This window comes from Eubalaena glacialis, chromosome 3 (genome assembly GCF_028564815.1).
Source record: "Eubalaena glacialis isolate mEubGla1 chromosome 3, mEubGla1.1.hap2.+ XY, whole genome shotgun sequence".
NCBI lineage: Eukaryota > Metazoa > Chordata > Mammalia > Artiodactyla > Balaenidae > Eubalaena > Eubalaena glacialis.
Window position 1 is genome coordinate 9,304,593 of NC_083718.1, and position 19,850 is coordinate 9,324,442.

The following is a 19,850-nucleotide window of genomic DNA, read 5'->3' on the forward strand; positions in this document are numbered from 1 at the left end:
AATACTCTTTCCCCTTACCATTACTAAGAAAGTAAGAGTTGGAGCTTAACATAGTTATGCTAAAAGGTTTTTTACTATCCTGAATTTGTCAAAATATTAATAAAAAGATATTTTGGACCAAACTTTTGAAATAATATTAATGTTGATTTTATTCGACATAAATGCTTTTACATTTCTTCCTAGGTGCATGCAATCAAGATGATTGGATCAGCGCAGTGAGGCCAGTCATAGAAAAAAGGATACAAAAGTAAATGCTCAGCTAATCTCATTGGCATAACTAATGTTCTCGTTTTTAAACCTTTATTTTATCGTTGTTTTAGCAATACTTATTGAACATCTACTTTTGATTGGATTAATGTGTTCAGGAAATCTATTCGGAAAATCTCTAAATTCTACATCGTAGTAAGTCACCTTGTCTTTATAGAAGTTAAACATGCACATTTCCATTAAGTTAGATATTTTGTACAGTTATTTTGTAGAGTTTTGTTTTTAGGAGTATCTGTCTTTTTTATTAAATTAAACTTTTTATTTCGAGATAATTATATATTCACATTAAGTTATAAAGATAATACAGAGAGCTCCTGTGTACCCTTTACCCGGCAGGAGTAGCGTCTTGTAAAACTATGGTACAATGTCACAGCCAGCTATTGATGTTAATATAGTCAAGGTACAGAATAATTCCATCACCACAGTGGTTCTTCATGTTGCCCTTTTATAGCTACAGCCACTGCCCCCAACCCCACCCTCCCCCATCCTTAATCCCTAGTTCTATAATTTTTGTTATTTAAAGAATGTTATATAAATGGAATCATACAATATGTAACCTTTTTGGATTGGCTTTTTTCACTCAGCATAATTCTCCGGAGATTCATCCAGGTTGTTAAGTATATCGATAGTGCATTCTTTTCTATAGATGGGTAGTAGTCTATGGTATAGATATTCCATTTTTTTGCCCATTCACCCATTGAAGGACATCTGGATTGTTTCCTGTTTTTAGCTGTTATGAATAAAGCTGCAGTAAACATTTGTGTACAGATTTTTGTGTGTACATAAGTTTTCATTTCTCTGGGATAAATACCTAGTTGTATGGTAAATACATGTTTAATTTTTTAAGAAATTGACAAACTCTTCCAGAGTAGCTGTACTATTTTATTTTACATTTCCACCAGCAGTGTAGTATGAGTGATCCAGTTTCTCCACGTGCTAGCTAGCATTTTGTCAAAATTTTTTATCTTAGCCATTTTGATAGGTGGGTAGTAATATTTCATTGTGGTTTTAATCTGCATTTCCCTAGTGACTAACGTTGAAAATCATGCCTTTTGTTTATTTTGTAATTGGATTGTTTTTTTGACTCTTGAGCCTTGAAGTTCTTTACATACTCTAGCTATCACTAGTCCTTTGTCAGACACGTTGCCTGAAAATATTCTCTCCCAGTCTATAGCCCATCCTCTCCTCCTCCCAACATGGTTTTTCACAGAGCAAAAGCTCTTAATTCCAGTGAAGTCCAATTTGTCAGTCTTTCCCACTGTGAATTGTATTTTTGTTGTCCAATCTAAGAATTCTTTGCCTAGCCCTAGATCCCAAAGATTTTCTCCTTTTTTCCTAAAAGGTTTATATAACATTTTACATACGTTTATGATCTATTTTGAGTTAATTTTTGTGTGGTGTGAAGTTAAGGCAAGGTTCATTTTTTTTCCTCTGTTTGTCCAATTGGTCTAGCACCATTTGTTAAAAAGGCTATCCTTCCTCCTCTGAACTGCTGCTGCACCCTTGTAAAAAAAATCCAGTGGGGCATATTTGTGTGGGTCTATTTCTGGTTCACTGTTCTGTTCCATTGATCTATTTGTCTGCTGTCTGCAAGTACTACAGAGTCTTGATGACTGTAGCTATATTGTAAGTCTTGGAATCAGGTAGACAAATGCCCCCAACTTTATTCTTTTTCTTCAGAATTGTTTTAGCTGTTATAGATACTCTGCCCTCCATGTAAATTTTAGTATAATCTTGTATCTACAAAAATTCTTGTTGGGATTTTGATAGGAATTGTGTCAAACATCAATTTTAAGAGAATTGGCATTTTTACTATATTGATTTTTCCAATCCATGAACATGGTATGTCTATCCATTTACTTGGATCTTCTTTAATTTCTTTCATCAGCATTTTGTAGTTTTCCACATGCTAGTTCCATACGTATTTTGTCAGATTTATACCCAAGCACTTCATATTCTTTTGAGTGATTACAAATGATACTATATTTTCATTTTTGTTCCATGTGATCATTGTTAGTGTGTAGAAATAAAGTTGATTTTTTTCTTTCTTTGTCTTGTATCCCTCAACCTTGCTAAACTCACCCACCAGCTTTAGAAGTTTTGTGAATTCCTTGACATTTCCTACATATTGATAAATGATCATGTCATTTGCAAATAGGCACAGTTTTGAACTTGGCTATTTCTAATTTAAGTTTTATCAGTTTTTCCCTTACATATTCTGCAGGTCTCTTGTTTGTTGCATAAACATTTATGATCACTATTTCTTCTTAGTGGATTGACCTTTTTATCATTATGCAATATTTCTCTCTAGTAATTTTCTTTGCTCTGAAGTTTACTTTATCTCACAGTAATATAGCCACTTCTGCTTTGTTTTGATTCATATATGCATGATATATTTTTTCCATCCTTTTACTTTCAACCTACCTATGTCATTATATTTGAAGTGAATTTCATATAGACAGCATATATTGAATCATATTTTTTAGTCCACTCTGCCATTTTCTGTCTTACTTGGTAGATTGAGACCATTTACATTGAATGTAATGGATTTATAAAATTACGTATAAAATGAAATGTATATTTAATATGTAATTATTAATGTCTTATGGTTTAAATCTGCCATTTAAATTTTTTCTCTTTGTTCTGTTTTTTTGTTTGTTTCTCTGTTTTCCTTTTCCTGCTTTTCTGTGAGTTACTCAGACATCTATAGTGGTTTTGAGTTTATTTCTTTGTATGGCTTTTCTAATGGTTTCTCTAACTTATCCCAATCTACTGGTGTTAACATTTTACCAGTTTGAGTGAAGTGTAGAAGTCTTACCTTCCTTTATGTACTTTTACTGTCCATTGTTATATTTGTCTTAAATAATTCCTCTACATACATTTAGGACTCCATCAGACAGTATTATAATTTTTGTTTTAACCATGAAGCATAATTTAAAAAACTTAAGAGAAGGAAAATGTATTTACCCATATTTTTACTTTTTCCATTGTTCTTTCTTCTTCATGTTCCAGAACTAAATTCTTTTATCATTTCCTGTCTGTTTAGAAAACTTCATTTAGCCATTCCTTTAGGGTAGTTCTGCTGTCAACAGAGTCCTAGTTTTTCTTCATCTAAGAATGCCTTGATTTCCCTTTTATTTCTGAAGGTTATTTTCACTGTGTATAGAATTCCGGGTTGATAGTCTTTTCTTTTAGCACCTGAAAATTGTTATGTCGCTCCCTTCTGGCCTCCATGGTTTCTACTGGTAAATCCACTGTTGTTCAAACAGGTTTTACCCTATAGATATGGTGGTGTTTCTCCTGTTGTTGGTCTCAAATTCTTTTTTTTTTTTGGTTTGTTTTTAGTTTTCATATATTTGAGTATGATGTGTCTTGGTGTGGATTTCTGTGCATTTATTCTGTTTGGATTTTGCTTAGCTTCTTGAATCTGTGTGTTTATGTGTTGTCAAATATGGGAAGTTTTTAGCCATTATAACTTGGAGAACTTTTTCGATCTCACCCTCTTTCTCACCTCTTCCAGGACTCCAGTGGCACAAATGTCTCCTGCCTTAGTCCCACAGGTCCCTGGGGCTCTCTTTATTTTTCTTAGTCTGTTTTCTTTGTTCAGTTGGGTAATTTCTGTTGTTCTACTTTTCAGTTCACTGATTCTCTCCTCCATTCTGCTGTTGAACTCACCCATTGAGCTTTTTTATCGTTTTATATTTCAGGTGTAAAATTTCCATTTGTTTCTTCTTTATATCTTCTATTTCTTTGCTGAGACTTTCTATTTTTTGTTTCCAGTGTGTTCATAATTGTTCATTGGATCATTTTTATGATGGCTGTTTTAAAGTCTCTGTCAGTTAATTCGGACATCTATCATCGCTCTATCTGTTGAATGTCTCTCATTCAAATTGAGCTTTTCATGATTTTTAATAGGACAAGTGATTATTGATTGAAACCTGGGCATTTTCAGTACTATATTATAAGACTCTGAATCTTATTTAAAACTTCTCTTTTAGCTGGTTTTTATGGGCACTGTTCTGGCAGGGTAAATCAGGGATGCCACCCCATTACTGCCAGGTGGAAGTAGAAGTCCAGGTTCCCCACTCTGTCTTCATTGACACCTGAGGTGGGAAGGGGTTCCTTGTTACTGCTGGGCAGGGGGTGGGAGTTCTGGTCCCCAGTATGGCTTCCCCTGATACTACCCTGGCCGGGAGGAGTAGCAGTGCCTTGTGACTGCTCTCTACATGGCTCCACTGATACCAAATTTGGGAGGGGGCTTCTTTACTCCTGGATGGTAGTGACTTCACATTTGGCTTCCCACTTAGTTTCCTCTGACACTGCAAATAGATTTCATTACTGTTTGCAGGGATGAAAGTCCTAGCTCCCTACACAGCCTTTTCTGACACCACCCCAGGTGCCTGTTACAGCCTGGTGGGGGTGGAAGTCCAGGCTCCCTACCCAGCCTTTGCTGGCTGGTAGGGTTTGGGCCAGTTTTTTCAGTTGTGTTTGGGTATGGTAGAGTGGTTATTGTCTCAAAGTTTTCTGTCTCATGAGGTTGCCCCTTTCCTGTTTGGATAGAAAGAGCAGACTGTTGTTGGTGCTTTTTTGTCTGTGCCTGTTGGCATTTCTCAATTGATGGCTTCTTTAACTCCAAGGCCAGGACATATGCAGCAGAATGATAAGCCAGCGACTTCACCACTGTCATTCTTGGGTCCTGGTTCCCTAGCATGTCTGCCTTCTCTTCACTTTTCAGAATTTTAATTTTTTTCATTTTTTAAAAAATATATGTCTAGATTTTTTTAGTTTGATATTTTTTACTGGGAGGAATAGGGAAATCGAAGTCCCATAAGTAGAGTTTTAAAAACATTTTTACATAGTTCAAAGTGCTATAGTTATACTGGGCCATATTCTTTCCAGTGAATAGAACTATTTATGAGAAGCTCTTGCAGGTGAACTAATGCAAAAACAGGCTTACATTTTCTACATGTTTTCATCTGGTTAAGTGCCATTTACATAATGTTATGGATAATCTTTCCAATGTCAGTCCTTACCATAAACAAGCTTATACTATAAGATGTTTCATTGGTTTCAGAGTAGTGAAAATAAAACAGTATTCAGAAATTTTACAAGAGATTATTTACAACATATTACATAAATATATATTTATATATGATAAAAGTACAAGTGAAATGTAAAACATATATTAGTTAAGAATAGAAACAAAATCATGATTTGGAAAAAATTATATAGTAAGGAATATAGTTAATACCATCAAGATGCCAGTAAAATTAATTCAACAAATGTGAGGTCTTAGTTTAATTATTTTTTCTAATTGAGATAAAAGGTAATTGATAGTTACCATATTTTTTGTGAAAGTATGAGAACTGATGAAAACACGTTATTTCAAACATCTAGGAGGTACTAAAACATTTAATAATGTATTTGTGATTGATGAAATTTAGCTGATTTTTTCCTTTCATATATGAAAGCTTATTTATCTGTCTATAGACAAAAGTATTAATAAATAAATTTATATTGAAGTATAGTTGACTTCCAATACTGTATTAGTTTCAGGTGTACAACATATTTTTATAGATTATGCATCATACAAAGTTATAACAATATTATTGACTGTATTCCTTGTGCTAAATGTTACATCCCTGTTTATTTATTTTATAGTGGTAGTTTATACCTCTTAATCCCCTTCACCTATTTCACCTACCCTGCCAATTCCCCACTCAACTACTAGTTTGTTCTCTATATCTGAATTTGTTTTGAGTTTGTTTCTGTTTGGTTATATTTGTTTTGTTTTTTATAGTGAAATCATATAATATTTGTTTTTCTCTGTCTTACTTATTTCACTTAGCATAATACCCTCTAGGTTCATCCATGTTGTTGCAGATGGCAAGATTTCCTTCTTTTATATGGCTAAGTAATATTCCATTGTGTGTGTGTATAAAACATCTTTTTTATCCATTCATCAGTCAATGGACACTTAGGTTGCTTTCATATCTTGGCTATTGTAAATAATGCTGCTATGAACATTGGGGTACATACATCTTTTCAAATCTGTGTTTTTGTTTTCTTTGGGAAAATACCTAGAAGTGAAATTGCTGGATTGTGAGCTCTTTATATATTTTGGATATTAACCTGTTATCAGATATATCATTTGCAAATATCTTCTCCCATTCTGTAGGCAGCCTTTTCATTTTGTTGGTGCTTTCCTTTGCTGTGCAAAAGCTTTTTAGTTTGATGTAGTCCATTTGTTTATTTTTTATTTTGTTTCCCTTGCTCGAGGGGACAGATCCAAAAATTATTGCTAAGACCAATGTGAAAGAGCTACTGCCTATGTTTCTTCTAGTAGTTTTATGGTTTCAGGTCTAACATTTAAGTCTGTAATCCATTTTGAGTTTATTTTTGTATATGGTGTGAGAAAATGGTTTAGTTTCATTCTTTTACATGTAGCTGTCCAGTTTTTCCAACAACACTTATTGAAGAGACTTTTCCCCCATTGTATATTCTTGCCTCCTTTGTTGTAGATTAATTGACTGTGTGTTTTTTGGGTTTATTTCTGGACTCTGTTCTGTTCCACTGATCTATATGTGTGTTTTTGTGCCAGTACCATACTGTTTTGATTACTTTGGCTTTATAGTATAGTTTGAAGCCAGGGCGCATGATACCTTCAGCTTTTTCTTTCCCAAGATTGCTTTAACTATTTGGGGTCTTTTGTGGTTTCATACAAATTTTAGGAATATTTGTTCTAGTTCTGTGAAAATAGGGATTATTGAATCTGTAGGTTGCTTTGGGTGGTATGGACATTTTAACAGTATTAATTCTTCCAATCCATGAGCATGGTATATCTTTCTATTTGTGTTGTCTTCAGTTTCTTTCATCAATATCTTATAGTTTTCAGAGTACAGGTCTTTCATCTCCTTGTTTAACTTTATTCCTAGTTATTTTATTCTTTTTGATGCAGTTGTAAATGGAATTGTTTTCTTGATTTCTCTTTCTGATAGTTCATTATTAGTGTACAGAAATGCAACAGATTTCTGTATTTTGATTTTGTATGCTATAACTTTAGTGAATTCACTTATTCTAATAGTTTTTTGGTAGAATTTTTAGGATTTTTTTGTATTTAATATCATGTCATCTGCAAATAGTGAGTTTTACTTTTTCCCTTCCAATTTGGATGCCTTTTATTTCTTTTATTTTTTTTGTATGATTGCTGTGCCTAGGACTTCTAATACTATATTGAATAAAAGTGGTGAGAGTGGGCATCCTTGTCTTCTTACTGATCTTAGAGGAAAAGCTTTTAGCTTTTCACTGTTGAGTATGATGTTAGCTGTGGGTTTGGCTTAAATGACCCTTACTATGTTGAGATTATTCTGTCTATGCCAAGTTTGTTAAGAGTTTTTATCATGAATGGATGTTGAATTTTGTCAAATACTTTTTCTGCCTCTATTAAGATGATCATGTGATTTCTGTCCGTTGTTTTGTTGACATAGTTATAACGTTGATTGATTTGTGTATACTGAACCATCTTTGCATCCCTGGAATAAATCCCACTTGATCATTATGTGCAATCCTTTTAATGTATTGTTGAATTCTGTTTGCTAATATTTTATTGGGGATTTTTGCATCTGTGTTCATCAGGGATATTGGTCTGTAATTTTCTTTTTCTGTAGTGTCTTAAGTTTTTGTATCAGGGTAATGCTGGACTCATAGAATGAGTTTGGAAGTATTCCCTCCTCTTCAGTTTTTTGGAATAGTTTGAGAAATAAAGGCATTAATTCCTCTTTAAATGTTTGGTAGAATTCCCCTGTGTAGTCCTCTGGTCCTGGAGTTTTGGTTGTTGGGATTTTTTTGTTTACTGATTCAATTACATTACTAATAATCAGTCTGTTCAGATTTTCTGTTTCTTCCTGATTCAGTCTTGGAAGATTGTTTCTAGGAAAGTATCCATTTCTTCTAGGTTGCTCAAAATTTGTTGGTGTATCATTTTTCATAGTATTCTCTTATGATTGTATTTTTGTGATACTGGTTGTAACTTCTCCTCTTTAGGAAAGATTTTTTTAAATGTCAGTTTTTATGGTTAGCCAATTGGTAAATCTGTGTTTACCCCAGAGAATAAGGGGGTAATCACAATAGATTATCTTAATTGTAATAGTGTTACATTTCTTTACTACATTATAAACTTTAATTTTTTTTTTAGGTACAGTGAAGGTGAAATTCGATTTAACTTAATGGCCATTGTGTCTGACAGAAAAATGATATATGAACAGAAGATAGCAGAGTTACAAAGACAACTTGCTGAGGTTTGTGGCCATGTTTTTATGTACAAAGTTCTAGCTTAGTTATTCTCTCAGGGAAACTATTTATTTTCTTCTTTCCTTTTTTCCTTCTTCCTTCTTTCTTTGTCTGAAATATAGATTTAATCAAGTATCCTGAGTGGTAATTAAGAGAATATACTCTGGAGTCAGGCTTCTTAGATTCAGCTCCTGCCTTTGCCACCTAGTGGAAGTATGATTTTGAGTGTATTTCTTTGTGCCTCAGTTTCTTCATGTAAAGTAGGGATAATAGTATTTGCCTTGAAAGGTGGTTGTGAAGAATAACTGAGATAACGTATATATAAACCACTTAAAAAAGTGACTGACAAATAGTATGTGCTAAATAAGTGTTAACAATTTACTGTAATTTCATTATATAATTAAGCAAGTTAGAATATATTTCTTACAGAATTAATTGGGCACATTTAGATTCACATGTAATCTTTACCCTTCCTTATGATGATTATCTTTCTAGTAAATATGATTGGAGAAGAGAATTAGTAATAGACAAAGACTTTTTTTATGTTCCTTGATCACATTTTCATGAGTATATTTAAGCAGATTTACTTTATAGCTCAACAGCAGATTATAGCAATTTAGTTTGCTACAGTATAGATTGTTTTTAGATAAAAATTCATATGTATTGTTGTAGAACATAGAAAATTGGAAGATACTACTTAGCTTTTATCCTTTAATATTGCAGTTAGTAAGTTGGTATTCTATCACCAATATTAAGAATAAAATTTGAAAATGATTGTACTATGTTTATCATTTAAAAATAGTTCAGACTTAAGCCTCAGTCATTAGGGTGTGCTATTTCTTTTTCTTTCCCCTAAGGAGGAACCCATGGATACAGATCAGGGTAATAACATGTTAAGTGCTATTCAGTCAGAGGTTGCCAAAAATCAGATGCTTATTGAAGAAGAAGTACAGAAATTAAAAAGATATAAGGTATGTACTTTTTATTTGTTCCTTTAATGTTTTAATATAGAGTGGTATATTTTGACATGAAGGTATGTTGAATGCTTGATTGTTTTTTCCCCATCATTTACACTTTTCCAGAATAATGTGTTGAGTCCCTGGCATCCTACAAAGGTAACTAGTGAGGTTTCTTTCCTTTTTTTTTTTTTTTCTTTTTTTCAAGTGTTATTACAAACAGATATTTAACATATTTGATGCTAAAGTTCACTGCAGTTATTATTGATGCTCAAATTATCCCATCTTTAGCCATTGGAAGCCACTTCAGGCTGTCTCCTAAGTCCTTTTGATGTGACTCTCTTCATCTTTGATAGCTTCCTTGCTTTCTAGTATGACAAGATGTTTCAGACTCATCTTGTACATTTCCTGATTCAGACTTGGAATCAGCCATTTTTTCAAGAAGTCCTGAGTGCTTTTGGTGAGAAATGGTATTTAGAAACCATTATCTGGTTGCTCAGGGTGCTCAGTCATACTGATTCTTCATTATTTCTAGGACTTTTCAGAGCTAAGAAATACGTTTTTATTTCTTGTTTTATTTTTGAAGAGAAAATGCAACATGAATTCATATTAATCCTCAAATTTAGGATTAAAGGGCTTTATATTTGAAGTTACGCATTTGTATCTTTTCACCTGAAAGTCTTGGTTTCTATCAACATTAACATAATTACCTATTTGCTTTATGCTGTCTATCTGTATTTGTATGTATATATAAAAAGGTTCAGAATAACAGGGCCAGTAGTGTTAATAACAACTGAGAAGTTTTTTCTTCAGTTAATTTTTTCCTTAGGATATATTTCATTTTGGATGTGCAATCAAATTAGCATATTTTAAAATTCATCTGAAAAAATTTTCTCTTGGTGTCACTCTATCACCAACTTAATACAAAGTTGGATTCGTTTTTTAGATTTTGCTTTCCAGTTTTTTTAGGGTTTTACATTTTTAAAATTTATTTTAATTATGTCAAACATTATATAACTCAGTAAAATATTAAGCAAGGCTGTCTTTAATAATGTCATTCTCCTTCACTTGCAGTCTGTCTAAAGCTTTTTTTTTTTTTTTAAACATCTTTATTGGAGTATAATTGCTTTACAATGGTGTGTTAGTTTCTGCTTTATAACAAAGTGAATCAGTTATACATATATATATGTCCCCATATCTCTTCCCTCTTGCATCTCCCTCCCTCCCACCCTCCCTATCCCACCCCTCTAGGTTGTCAAAAAGCACCGAGCTGATCTCTCTGTGCTATGTGGCTGCTTCCTACTAGCTATCTGTTTTACGTTTGGTACTGTATATATATGCCACTCTCTCACTTTGTCCCACCTTACCCTTGCCCCTCCCCGTGACCTCAAGTCCATTCTCTAGTAGGTCTGTGTCTTTATTCCCATCTTGCCCCTAGGTTCTTCATGACCTTTTTTTTTTTTTTTTTTTTTAGATTCCATATATATGTGTTAGATACGGTATTTGTTTTTCTCTTTCTGACTTACTTCACTCTGTATGACAGACTCTAGGTCCATCCATCTCACTACAAATAACTCAATTTCGTTTCTTTTTATGGCTGAGTAATATTCCATTGTATATATGTGCCACATCTTCTTTATCCATTCATCTGTTGCTGGACACTTAGGTTGCTTCCATGTCCCGGCTATTGTAAATAGAGCTGCAGTGAACATTGTGGTACATGACTCTTTTTGAATTATGGTTTTCTCAGGGTATATGCCCAGTAGTGGGATTGCTGGGTCGTATGGTAGTTCTATTTTTAGTTTTTTAAGGAACCTCCATACTGTTCTCCATAGTGGCTGTATCAATTTACATTCCTACCAACAGTGCAAGAGGGTTCCCTTTTCTCCACACCCTCTCCAGCATTTATTGTTTGTAGATTTTTTGATGATGGCCATTCTGACCGGTGTGAGATGATATCTCATTGTAGTTTTGATTTGCATTTCTCTAATGATTAATGATGTTGAGCATTCTTTCATGTGTTTGTTGGCAATCTGTATATCTTCTTTGGAGAAATGTCTATTTAGGTCTTCTGCCCGTTTTTGGATTGGGTTGTTTGTTTTTTGATATTGAGCTGCATGAGCTGCTTGTACATTTTGGAGATTAATCCTGTCAGTTGCCTCATTTGCAAATATTTTCTCCCATTCTGAGGGTTGTCTTTTCGTCTTGTTTATGGTTTCCTTTGCTGTGCAAAAGCTTTTAAGTTTCATTACGTCCCATTTGTTTATTTTTGTTTTTATTTCCATTTTTCTCGGAGGTGGGTCAAAAAGGATCTTTCTGTGATTTATGTCATAGAGTGTTCTGCCTATGTTTTCCTCTAAGAGTTTGATAGTGTCTGGCCTTACATTTAGGTCTTTAATCCATTTTGAGTTTATTTTTGTGTATGGTGTTAGGGAGTGTTCTAATTTCATTCTTTTACATGTAGCTGTCCAGTTTTCCCAGCACCACTTATTGAAGAGGCTGTCTTTTCTCCACTGTATATTCTTGCCTCTTTTATCAAAGATAAGGTGACCATGTGAGCGTGGGTTTATCTCTGGCCTTTCTATCCTGTTCCATTGATCTATATTTCTGTTTTTGTGCCAGTACCATACTCTCTTGATTACTGTAGCTTTGTAGTATTGTCTGAAGTCAGGGAGCCTGATTCCTCCAGCTCCGTTTTTCTTTTCAAGATTTCTTTGGCTATTCGGGATCTTTTCATTTGTGTTTCCATACAAATTGTGAATTTTTTTGTTCTAGTTCTGTGAAAAATGCCAGTTGTAGTTTGCTAGGGATTGCATTGAATCTGTAGATTGCTTTGGGGAGTATAGTCATTTTCACAGTGTTGCTTCTTCTAATCCAAGAACATGGTATATCTCTCCATCTATTTGTATCATCTTTAATTTCTTTCATCACTGTCTTGTAATTTTCTGCATACAGGTCTTTTGTCTCCTTAGGTAGGTTTATTGCTAGGTATTTTATTCTTTTTGTTGTAATGGTAAATGGGAGTGCTTCCTTAATTTCTCTTTCAGATTTTTCATCTTTAGTGTATAGGAATGCAAAAGACTTCTGTGCATTAATTTTGTATCCTGCTACTTTACCAGATTCATTGATTAGCTCTGGTAGTTTCCGGTAGCATCTTTAGAATTCTCTATGTGTAGTATTATGTCATCTGCAAACAGTGACAGCTTTACTTCTTCTTTTCCGATTTGGATTCCTTTTATCTCTTTTTCTTCTCTGATTGCTGTGGCTAAAACTTCCAAAACTATGTTGAATAATAGTGGTGTGAGTGGGCAACCTTGTCTTGTTCCTGATCTTAGTGGAAGTGGTTTCAGTTTTTCACCATTGAGGACGATGTTGGCTGTGGGTTTGTCATATATGGCCTTTATTATGTTGAGGAAAGTTCCCTCTATGCCTACTTTCTGGAGGGTTTTTATCATAAATGGGTGTTGAATTTTGTTGAAAGCTTTCTCTGCATCTATTGAGATGATCATATGGTTTTTCTCCTTCAATTTGTTAATATGGTGTATCACATTGATTGATGCGCATATATTGAAGAATCCTTGCATTCCTGGGATAAACCCCACTTGATCATGGTGTATGATCCTTTTAATGTGCTGTTGGATTCTGTTTGCTAGTATTTTGTTGAGGATTTTTACATCTATGTTCATCAGTGATATTGGCCTGTAGTTTTCTTTCTTTGTGACATCTTTGTCTGGTTTTGGTATCAGGGTGATGGTGGCCTCGTAGAATGAGTTTGGGAGTGTTCCTCCCTCTGTTATATTTTGGAAGAGTTTGAGAAGGATAGGTGTTAGCTCTTCTCTAAATGTTTGATAGACTTCGCCTGTGAAGCCATCTGGTCCTGGGCTTTTGTTTGTTGGAAGATTTTTAATCACAGTTTCAATTTCAGTGCTTGTGATTGGTTTGTTCATATTTTCTATTTTTTCCTGGTTCAGTCTTGGAAGGTTGTGCATTTCTAAGAATCTGTCCATTTCTTCCAGGTTGTCCATTTTATTGGCATATAGTTGCTTGTAGTAATCTCTCATGATCCTTTTGTATTTCTGCATTGCCTGTTGTTACTTCTCGTTTTTCATTTCTAATTCTATTGATTTGAGTCTTCTCCCTTTCTTTCTTCATGAGGCTGGCTAATGGTTTATCAATTTTGTTTATTTTCTCAAAGAACCAGCTTCTAGTTTTATTGATCTCTGCTATCGTTTCCCTCATTTCTTTTTCATTTATTTCTGATATGATCTTTATGCTTTCTTTCCTTCTGCTAACTTTGGGGTATTTTTGTTCGTCGTTCTCTAATTGCTTTAGGTGTAAGGTTAGATTGCTTATTTGAGATGTTTCTTGTTTCTTAAGGTAGGATTGTATTGCTATAAACTTCCTTCGTAGGACTGTTTTTGCTGCATCCCATAAGTTTTGGGTCGTCGTGTTTTCATTGTCATTTGTTTCTAGGTATTTTTTGATTTCCTCTTTGATTTCTTCAGTGATCTCTTGGTTATTAAGTAGTGTATTGTTTAGCCTCCATGTGTTTGTATTTGTTACAGATTTTTTCCTGTAATTGATATCTAGTCTCATAGCATTGTGGTCGGGAAAGATACTTGATATGATTTCAATTTTCTTAAATTTATCAAGGCTTGATTTGTGCCCCAAGATATGATCTATCCTGGAGAATGTTCCATGAGCACTCGAGAAGAAAGTGTATTCTGTTGTTTTTGGATGGAATGTCCTATAAATATCAATTAAGTCCATCTTGTTTAATGTATCATTTAAAGCTTGTGTTTCCTTATTTATTTTCATTTTGGATGATCTGTCCATTGGTGAAAGTGGGGTGTTAAAAGTCCCCTACTATGATTGTGTTATTGTCGATTTCCCCTTTTATGGCTGTTAGTATTTGCCTTATGTATTGAGGTGCTCCTATGTTGGGTGCATAAATATTTACAATTGTTATATCTTCTTGGATTGATCCCTTGATCATTATGTAGTGTCCTTCTTTGTCTCCTGTAATAGTCTTTGTTTTAAAATCTATTTTGTCTGATATGAGAATTGCTCCTCCAGCTTTCTTTTGATTTCCATTTGCGTGGAATATCTTTTTCCATCCCCTCACTTTCAGTCTGTATGTGTCCCTAGGTCTGAGGTGGTTCTCTTGTAGACAGCATATATATGGGTCTTGTTTTTGTATCCAGTCAGCCAGTCTATGTCTTTTGGTTGGAGCATTTAATCCATTTACATTTAAGGTAATTATCGATATGTATGTTACTATTACCATTTTCTTAATTGTTTTGGGTTTGTTATTGTAGGTCTTTTCCTTCTCTTGTGTTTCCTGCCTAGAGAAGTTCCTTTAGCATTTGTTGTAAAGCTGGTTTGGTGGTGCTGAACTCTCTCAGCTTTTGCTTGTCTGTAAAGGTTTTAATTTCTCTGTGAAATCTGAATGAGATCCATGATGGGTAGAGTAATCTTGGTTGTAGGTTTTTCTCCTTCATCACTTTAAATATGTCTTGCCACTCCCTTCTGGCTTGCAGAGTTTCTGGTGAAATATCAACTGTTAACCTTATGGGGATTCCCTTGTGTGTTATTTGTTGTTTTTCCCTTGCTGCTTTTAATATGTTTTCTTTGTATTTAATTTTTGATAGTTTGATTAATATGTCTTTGCGTGTTTCTCCTTGGATTTATCCTGTATGGGACTCTCTGTGCTTCCTGGACTTGATTAACTATTTCCTTTCCCATATTAGGGAAGTTTTCAACTATTATCTCTTCAAATATTTTCTCAGTCCCTTTCTTTTTCTCTTCTTCTTCTGGGACCTCTATAATTCGAATGTTGGTGCGTTTAATGTTGTCCCAGAGGTCTCTGAGACTGTCCTCAATTGTTTTCATTCTTTTTTCTTTATTCTGCTCTGCAGTAGTTATTTCCATTATTTTGTCTTCCAGGTCACTTATCCATTCTTCTGCCTCAGTTATTCTGCTATTTATCCCTTCTAGAGAATTTTTAATTTCATTTATTGTGTTGTTCATCACTGTTTGTTTACTGTTTAGTTCTTCTAGGTCCTTGTTAAACGTTTCTTGTGTTTTCTCCATTCTATTTCTAAGAGTTTGGATCATCTTTACTATCATTATTCTGAATTCTTTTTCAGGTAGACTACCTATTTCCTCTTCATTTGTTAGGTCTGGTGTGTTTTGACCCTGCTCCTTCATCTGCTGTGTGTTTTTCTGTCTTCTCATTTTGCTTATCTTACTGTGTTTGGGGTCTCCTTTTCACAGGCTGCAGGTTCGTAGTTCCCGTTGTTTTTGGTATCTGTCCCCAGTGGCTAAGGTTGGTTCAGTGGGTTGTGTAGGTTTCCTGGTGGAGGGAACTAGTGCCTGTGTTCTGGTGGATGAGGCTGGATGTTGTCTTTCTGGTGGGCACGTCCATGTCTGGTGGTGTGTTTTGCGGTGTCTGTGGCCTTATTATGATTTTAGGCAGCCTCTCTGTTAATGGATGGGGCTGTGTTCCTGTCTTGCTAGTTGTTTGGCATAGGGTGTCCAGCACTGTAGCTTGCTGGTCGTTGAGTGAAGCTGGGTCTTGATGTTGAGATGGAGATCTCTGAGAGATTTTCGCCGTTTGGTATTACGTGGAGCTGGGAGGTCTCTTGTGGACCAGTGTCCTGAAGTTGGCTCTCCCACCTCAGAGGCACAGCCCTGATGCCTGGCTGGAGCACCAAGAGCCTTTCATCCACATGGCTCAGAATAAAAGGGAGAAAAAAGAAAGCAAGCAAGAAAGAAGAAGATAAAATAAAATAAAGTAAAATAAAATAAAGTTATTAAAATAAAAAATAATTATTAAAAAAATTTTTTTAAGTAATTAAAAGAAAGAAAGAAAGAAGAGAGCAACCAAACCAAAAAACAAATCCACCAATGATAACAAGTGCTAAAAAGTATACTAAAAAAAAAAAAAAAAAAAAAAACGGACAGAGAGAACCCTAGGACAAATGGTAAAAGCAAAGCTATACAGACAAAATAACACACAGAAGCATACACATGCACACTCACAAAAAGAGAAAAAGGGAAAAAAAAAAATATATTGCTGCTCCCAAAGTTCACCTCCTCAATTTGGGATGATCCGTTGTCTATTCAGGTATTCCACAGATGCAGGTTGCATCAAGTTGATTGTGGAGATTTAATCCGCTGCTCCTGAGGCTGCTGGGAGAGATTTCCCTTTCTGTTCTTTGTTCGCACAGCTCCTGGGGTTCAGCTTTGGATTTGGACCCGCCTCTGCGTGTAGGTCGCCTAAGGGCGTCTGTTCTTCACTCACAGAGGACGGGGTTAAAGGAGCAGCTGCTTCGGGGGCTCTGGCTCACTCAGGCCGGGGGGAGGGAGGGGTACGGATGCGGGGCGAGCCTGCGGCGGCAGAGGCCGGCGTGATGTTGCAGCAGCCTGAGGCGCGCAGTGTGTTCTCCCGGGGAAGCTGTCCCTGGATCACGGGACCCTGGCAGTGGCGGGCTGCACAGGCTCCCGGGAGGGGCGGTGTGGATAGTGACCTGTGCTCGCACACAGGCTTCTTGCTGGCGGCAGCAGCAGCCTTAGCGTTTCATGCCCGTCTCTGGGATCTGCGCTGATAGCCACGGCTCGCGCCCATCTCTGGAGCTCGTTTAGGCGGCGCTCTGAATCCCCTCTCCTCGCGCACCAGGAAACAAAGAGGCAAGAAAAAGTCTCTTGCCTGTTCTGCAGCTCCAGACCTTTTCCCGGACTCCCTCCCGGCTAGCCGTGGTGCGCTAACCCCTTCAGACTGTGTTCACGCCGCCAACCCCAGTCCTCTCCCTGGGGTCTGACCTCTGAAGCCCGAGCCTCAGCTCCCAGCCCCCGCCCGCCCCGGCGGGTGAGCAGACAAGTCTCTCGGGCTGGTGAGTGCTGGTGGGCACCAATCCTCTGTGCGGGAATCTCTCCACTTTGCCCTCCGCACCCCTGTGGCTGCGCTCTCCTCCGTGGCTCCGAAGCTTCCCCCCCTCTGCCACCCGCAGTCTCCGCCCGCGAAGGGGCTTCCTAGTGTGTGGACACCTTTCCTCCTTCACAGCTCCCTCCCACTGGTGCAGGTCCTGTCCCTATTCTTTTGTCTCTGTTTTTTCTTTTTTCTTTTGCCCTACCCAGGTACGTGGGGAGTTTCTTGCCTTTTGGCAGGTCTGAGGTTTTCTGCCAGTGTTCAGTAGGTGTTCTGTAGGAGTTGTTCCACATGTAGATGTATTTCTGATGTATTTGTGGGGAGGAAGGTGATCTCCACGTCTTACTCTTCCGCCATCTTGAAGCTCCGCCTGATAAGCTTTTTTCAGAGAGTGAAAAGAGTGAAGGAAACTTCGAATTTTGTAGGACTTTGGAAATGGTACTTATTCAATTTGTCATGTTTGTCACAGCAGAAAAAGCAGTTTTTCATGTGAAGCTCAGTTGAAGGCAGGGATTATTCTTTTTCTTTCTGTTGCTTACCACAGTGTCAGCATACTGCTTTGCAACACACTTAACAGCCAACAATGTGATGGTTAGAATACGTGGACCTTGGACTAGTAGGATTTCTTCATGTGGAAGTGGTAGGGACTGGCTCTAGAGTATTCCAGGCAGGAGAAAGGAGGGCTGAATTTATGGTGACAGGAAAGTAAGGGATGGAAACTTGAATGTTTCTTCTATTTTATGTGATATAAAAAAAGACCTACCTATTTATATATTCTTATGCAGTGTTGTTACATAATTAACTAATTTTTAATATTTGCCTAAAATAAAACTTAAGTTTTTAGAATCTTTGCTATATTGTTGGAGAATGCTTTGTTCAAAAAAATAAAATGATTCTCATACTGATATAAAATGAACATGTTAAGATTTTATTTAGTTCATTAATTGAGCAGACCTGTAAGATGTCACAACTATTTCAAAGGAGAAGTCAAAGAAGCTCAAATTTATATGAAGTATAGGAATGTTGAAACGAATTCACAAAAGATGGAAACGTTTTTCTTCCCCTATGGGAAGGGAAGTAAATTGAACCTCTACCAGACAGTGAAAGGTTGCAATCACGTAACTTGGGAGAGCATACTTTAGACAATGCATAGTTTTCCACTGAAGCACAGACAGTCCCTACAGTCTATTTGCTTTTGGTCAAAAATAATGTCAAAGAAAGATTGTTCTTAATCACACAATAAAGCTGGTCTCATTAGGCATGGCCTTATTATTTACATAGGTGTAGTAGCAAGAGTGTTAATTTATCATGTGGACCTTCTAAGTTTGCTTTCCTTTTTTTTTTAAGATTTAATTTTATTTATTTTTGGCTGTGTTGAGTCTTCATTTGCTGCGGGTGGGCTTTCTCTAGTTGTGGTGAGTGGGGGCTACTCTTCGTTGTGGTGCGCCGGCTTCTCATTGCAGTGGCTTCTCTTGTTGCAGAGCACAGGCTGTAGGCACACGGGCTTCAGTAGTTGTGGCACGCAGGCTCAGTAGTTGTGGCGCATGGGCTTAGTTGCTCTGCGGTATGTGGGATCTTCCCGGACTAGGGTTTGAACCCGTGTCCCCTGCATTGGCAGGTGGATTCTTATCCACTGCGCCACCAGGGAAGTCCCTCTAAGTTTGCTTTCATAAGTTACGTTTTCATAAATTATCTCAGATTAGACTTTTAAAAGCCTCTGTTATTTGCTAAGCCAAGAGTAGGAAGCGACACCCAGGGGACTCTCTCCACATATTTTATTGTAATTAGTCTTTATTCTCAATGGCAATGGAAATCTCATTATTTCTCATATTTTTTTTTATGAGAATGGAGGATTTTCTTCCATTTCTATTTTGAGTTGGAGGCAAAAATTAAAATATCAGAAACTTAGTGAAAATACAAAGTTTTTGTGGTTTGATACGTGTTTTATTTTCAGATTGAAAATATCAGAAGGAAGCATAATTATCTGCCGTTCATTATGGAATTGTTAAAGACTTTAGCAGAACACCAGCAGTTAATACCACTAGTAGAAAAGGTAAGTATTTTACTGGTGAGTACTTAAATTAGATTTAGATTCTCCAAAAAATGTTATTTGGCTTGAGAAGAGATAAAATTTGTTGAAGCTTTTTATTTTTATTTTTTTGCTCTTACTTACTGTTTTTCATCTAGAGGAACATTAGTTCAATCTAATATTGCAAAATAAAAATAAGGAATTGCATTACTGCTTTAGCTTTCCAGAATCCTTAGTGTCAGGAATTCAGGTTGTGCTATATTAGAATGAAATTTAAAACATTTTTCTTTCTTTAGCTGAAAACAAATTATTAATTTTAATTATTGAAATAATAGATTTTTCTTATTTAATTTAGCAAAAATTTGAATTATCATCGAAT

At 35.9% G+C, this 19,850-nt stretch overlaps 1 protein-coding gene across 2 annotated transcripts in view; it reads left to right on the plus strand.

Annotated features, from left to right (window-relative positions):
• Window positions 1-19,850, plus strand: part of UCHL5 (ubiquitin C-terminal hydrolase L5) — a 51,750-nt gene that overhangs the window by 26,677 nt on the left and 5,223 nt on the right. The window contains exons 7-10 of one of the 2 annotated variants that reach the window (XM_061187279.1): window positions 184-247; window positions 8,462-8,564; window positions 9,414-9,527; window positions 19,397-19,495. In XM_061187279.1, the coding sequence (XP_061043262.1) occupies window positions 184-247; window positions 8,462-8,564; window positions 9,414-9,527; window positions 19,397-19,495 (380 nt within the window). The remainder of the gene's footprint in view (window positions 1-183; window positions 248-8,461; window positions 8,565-9,413; window positions 9,528-19,396; window positions 19,496-19,850) is intronic. The other variant, XM_061187280.1, reaches the window with a different exon arrangement.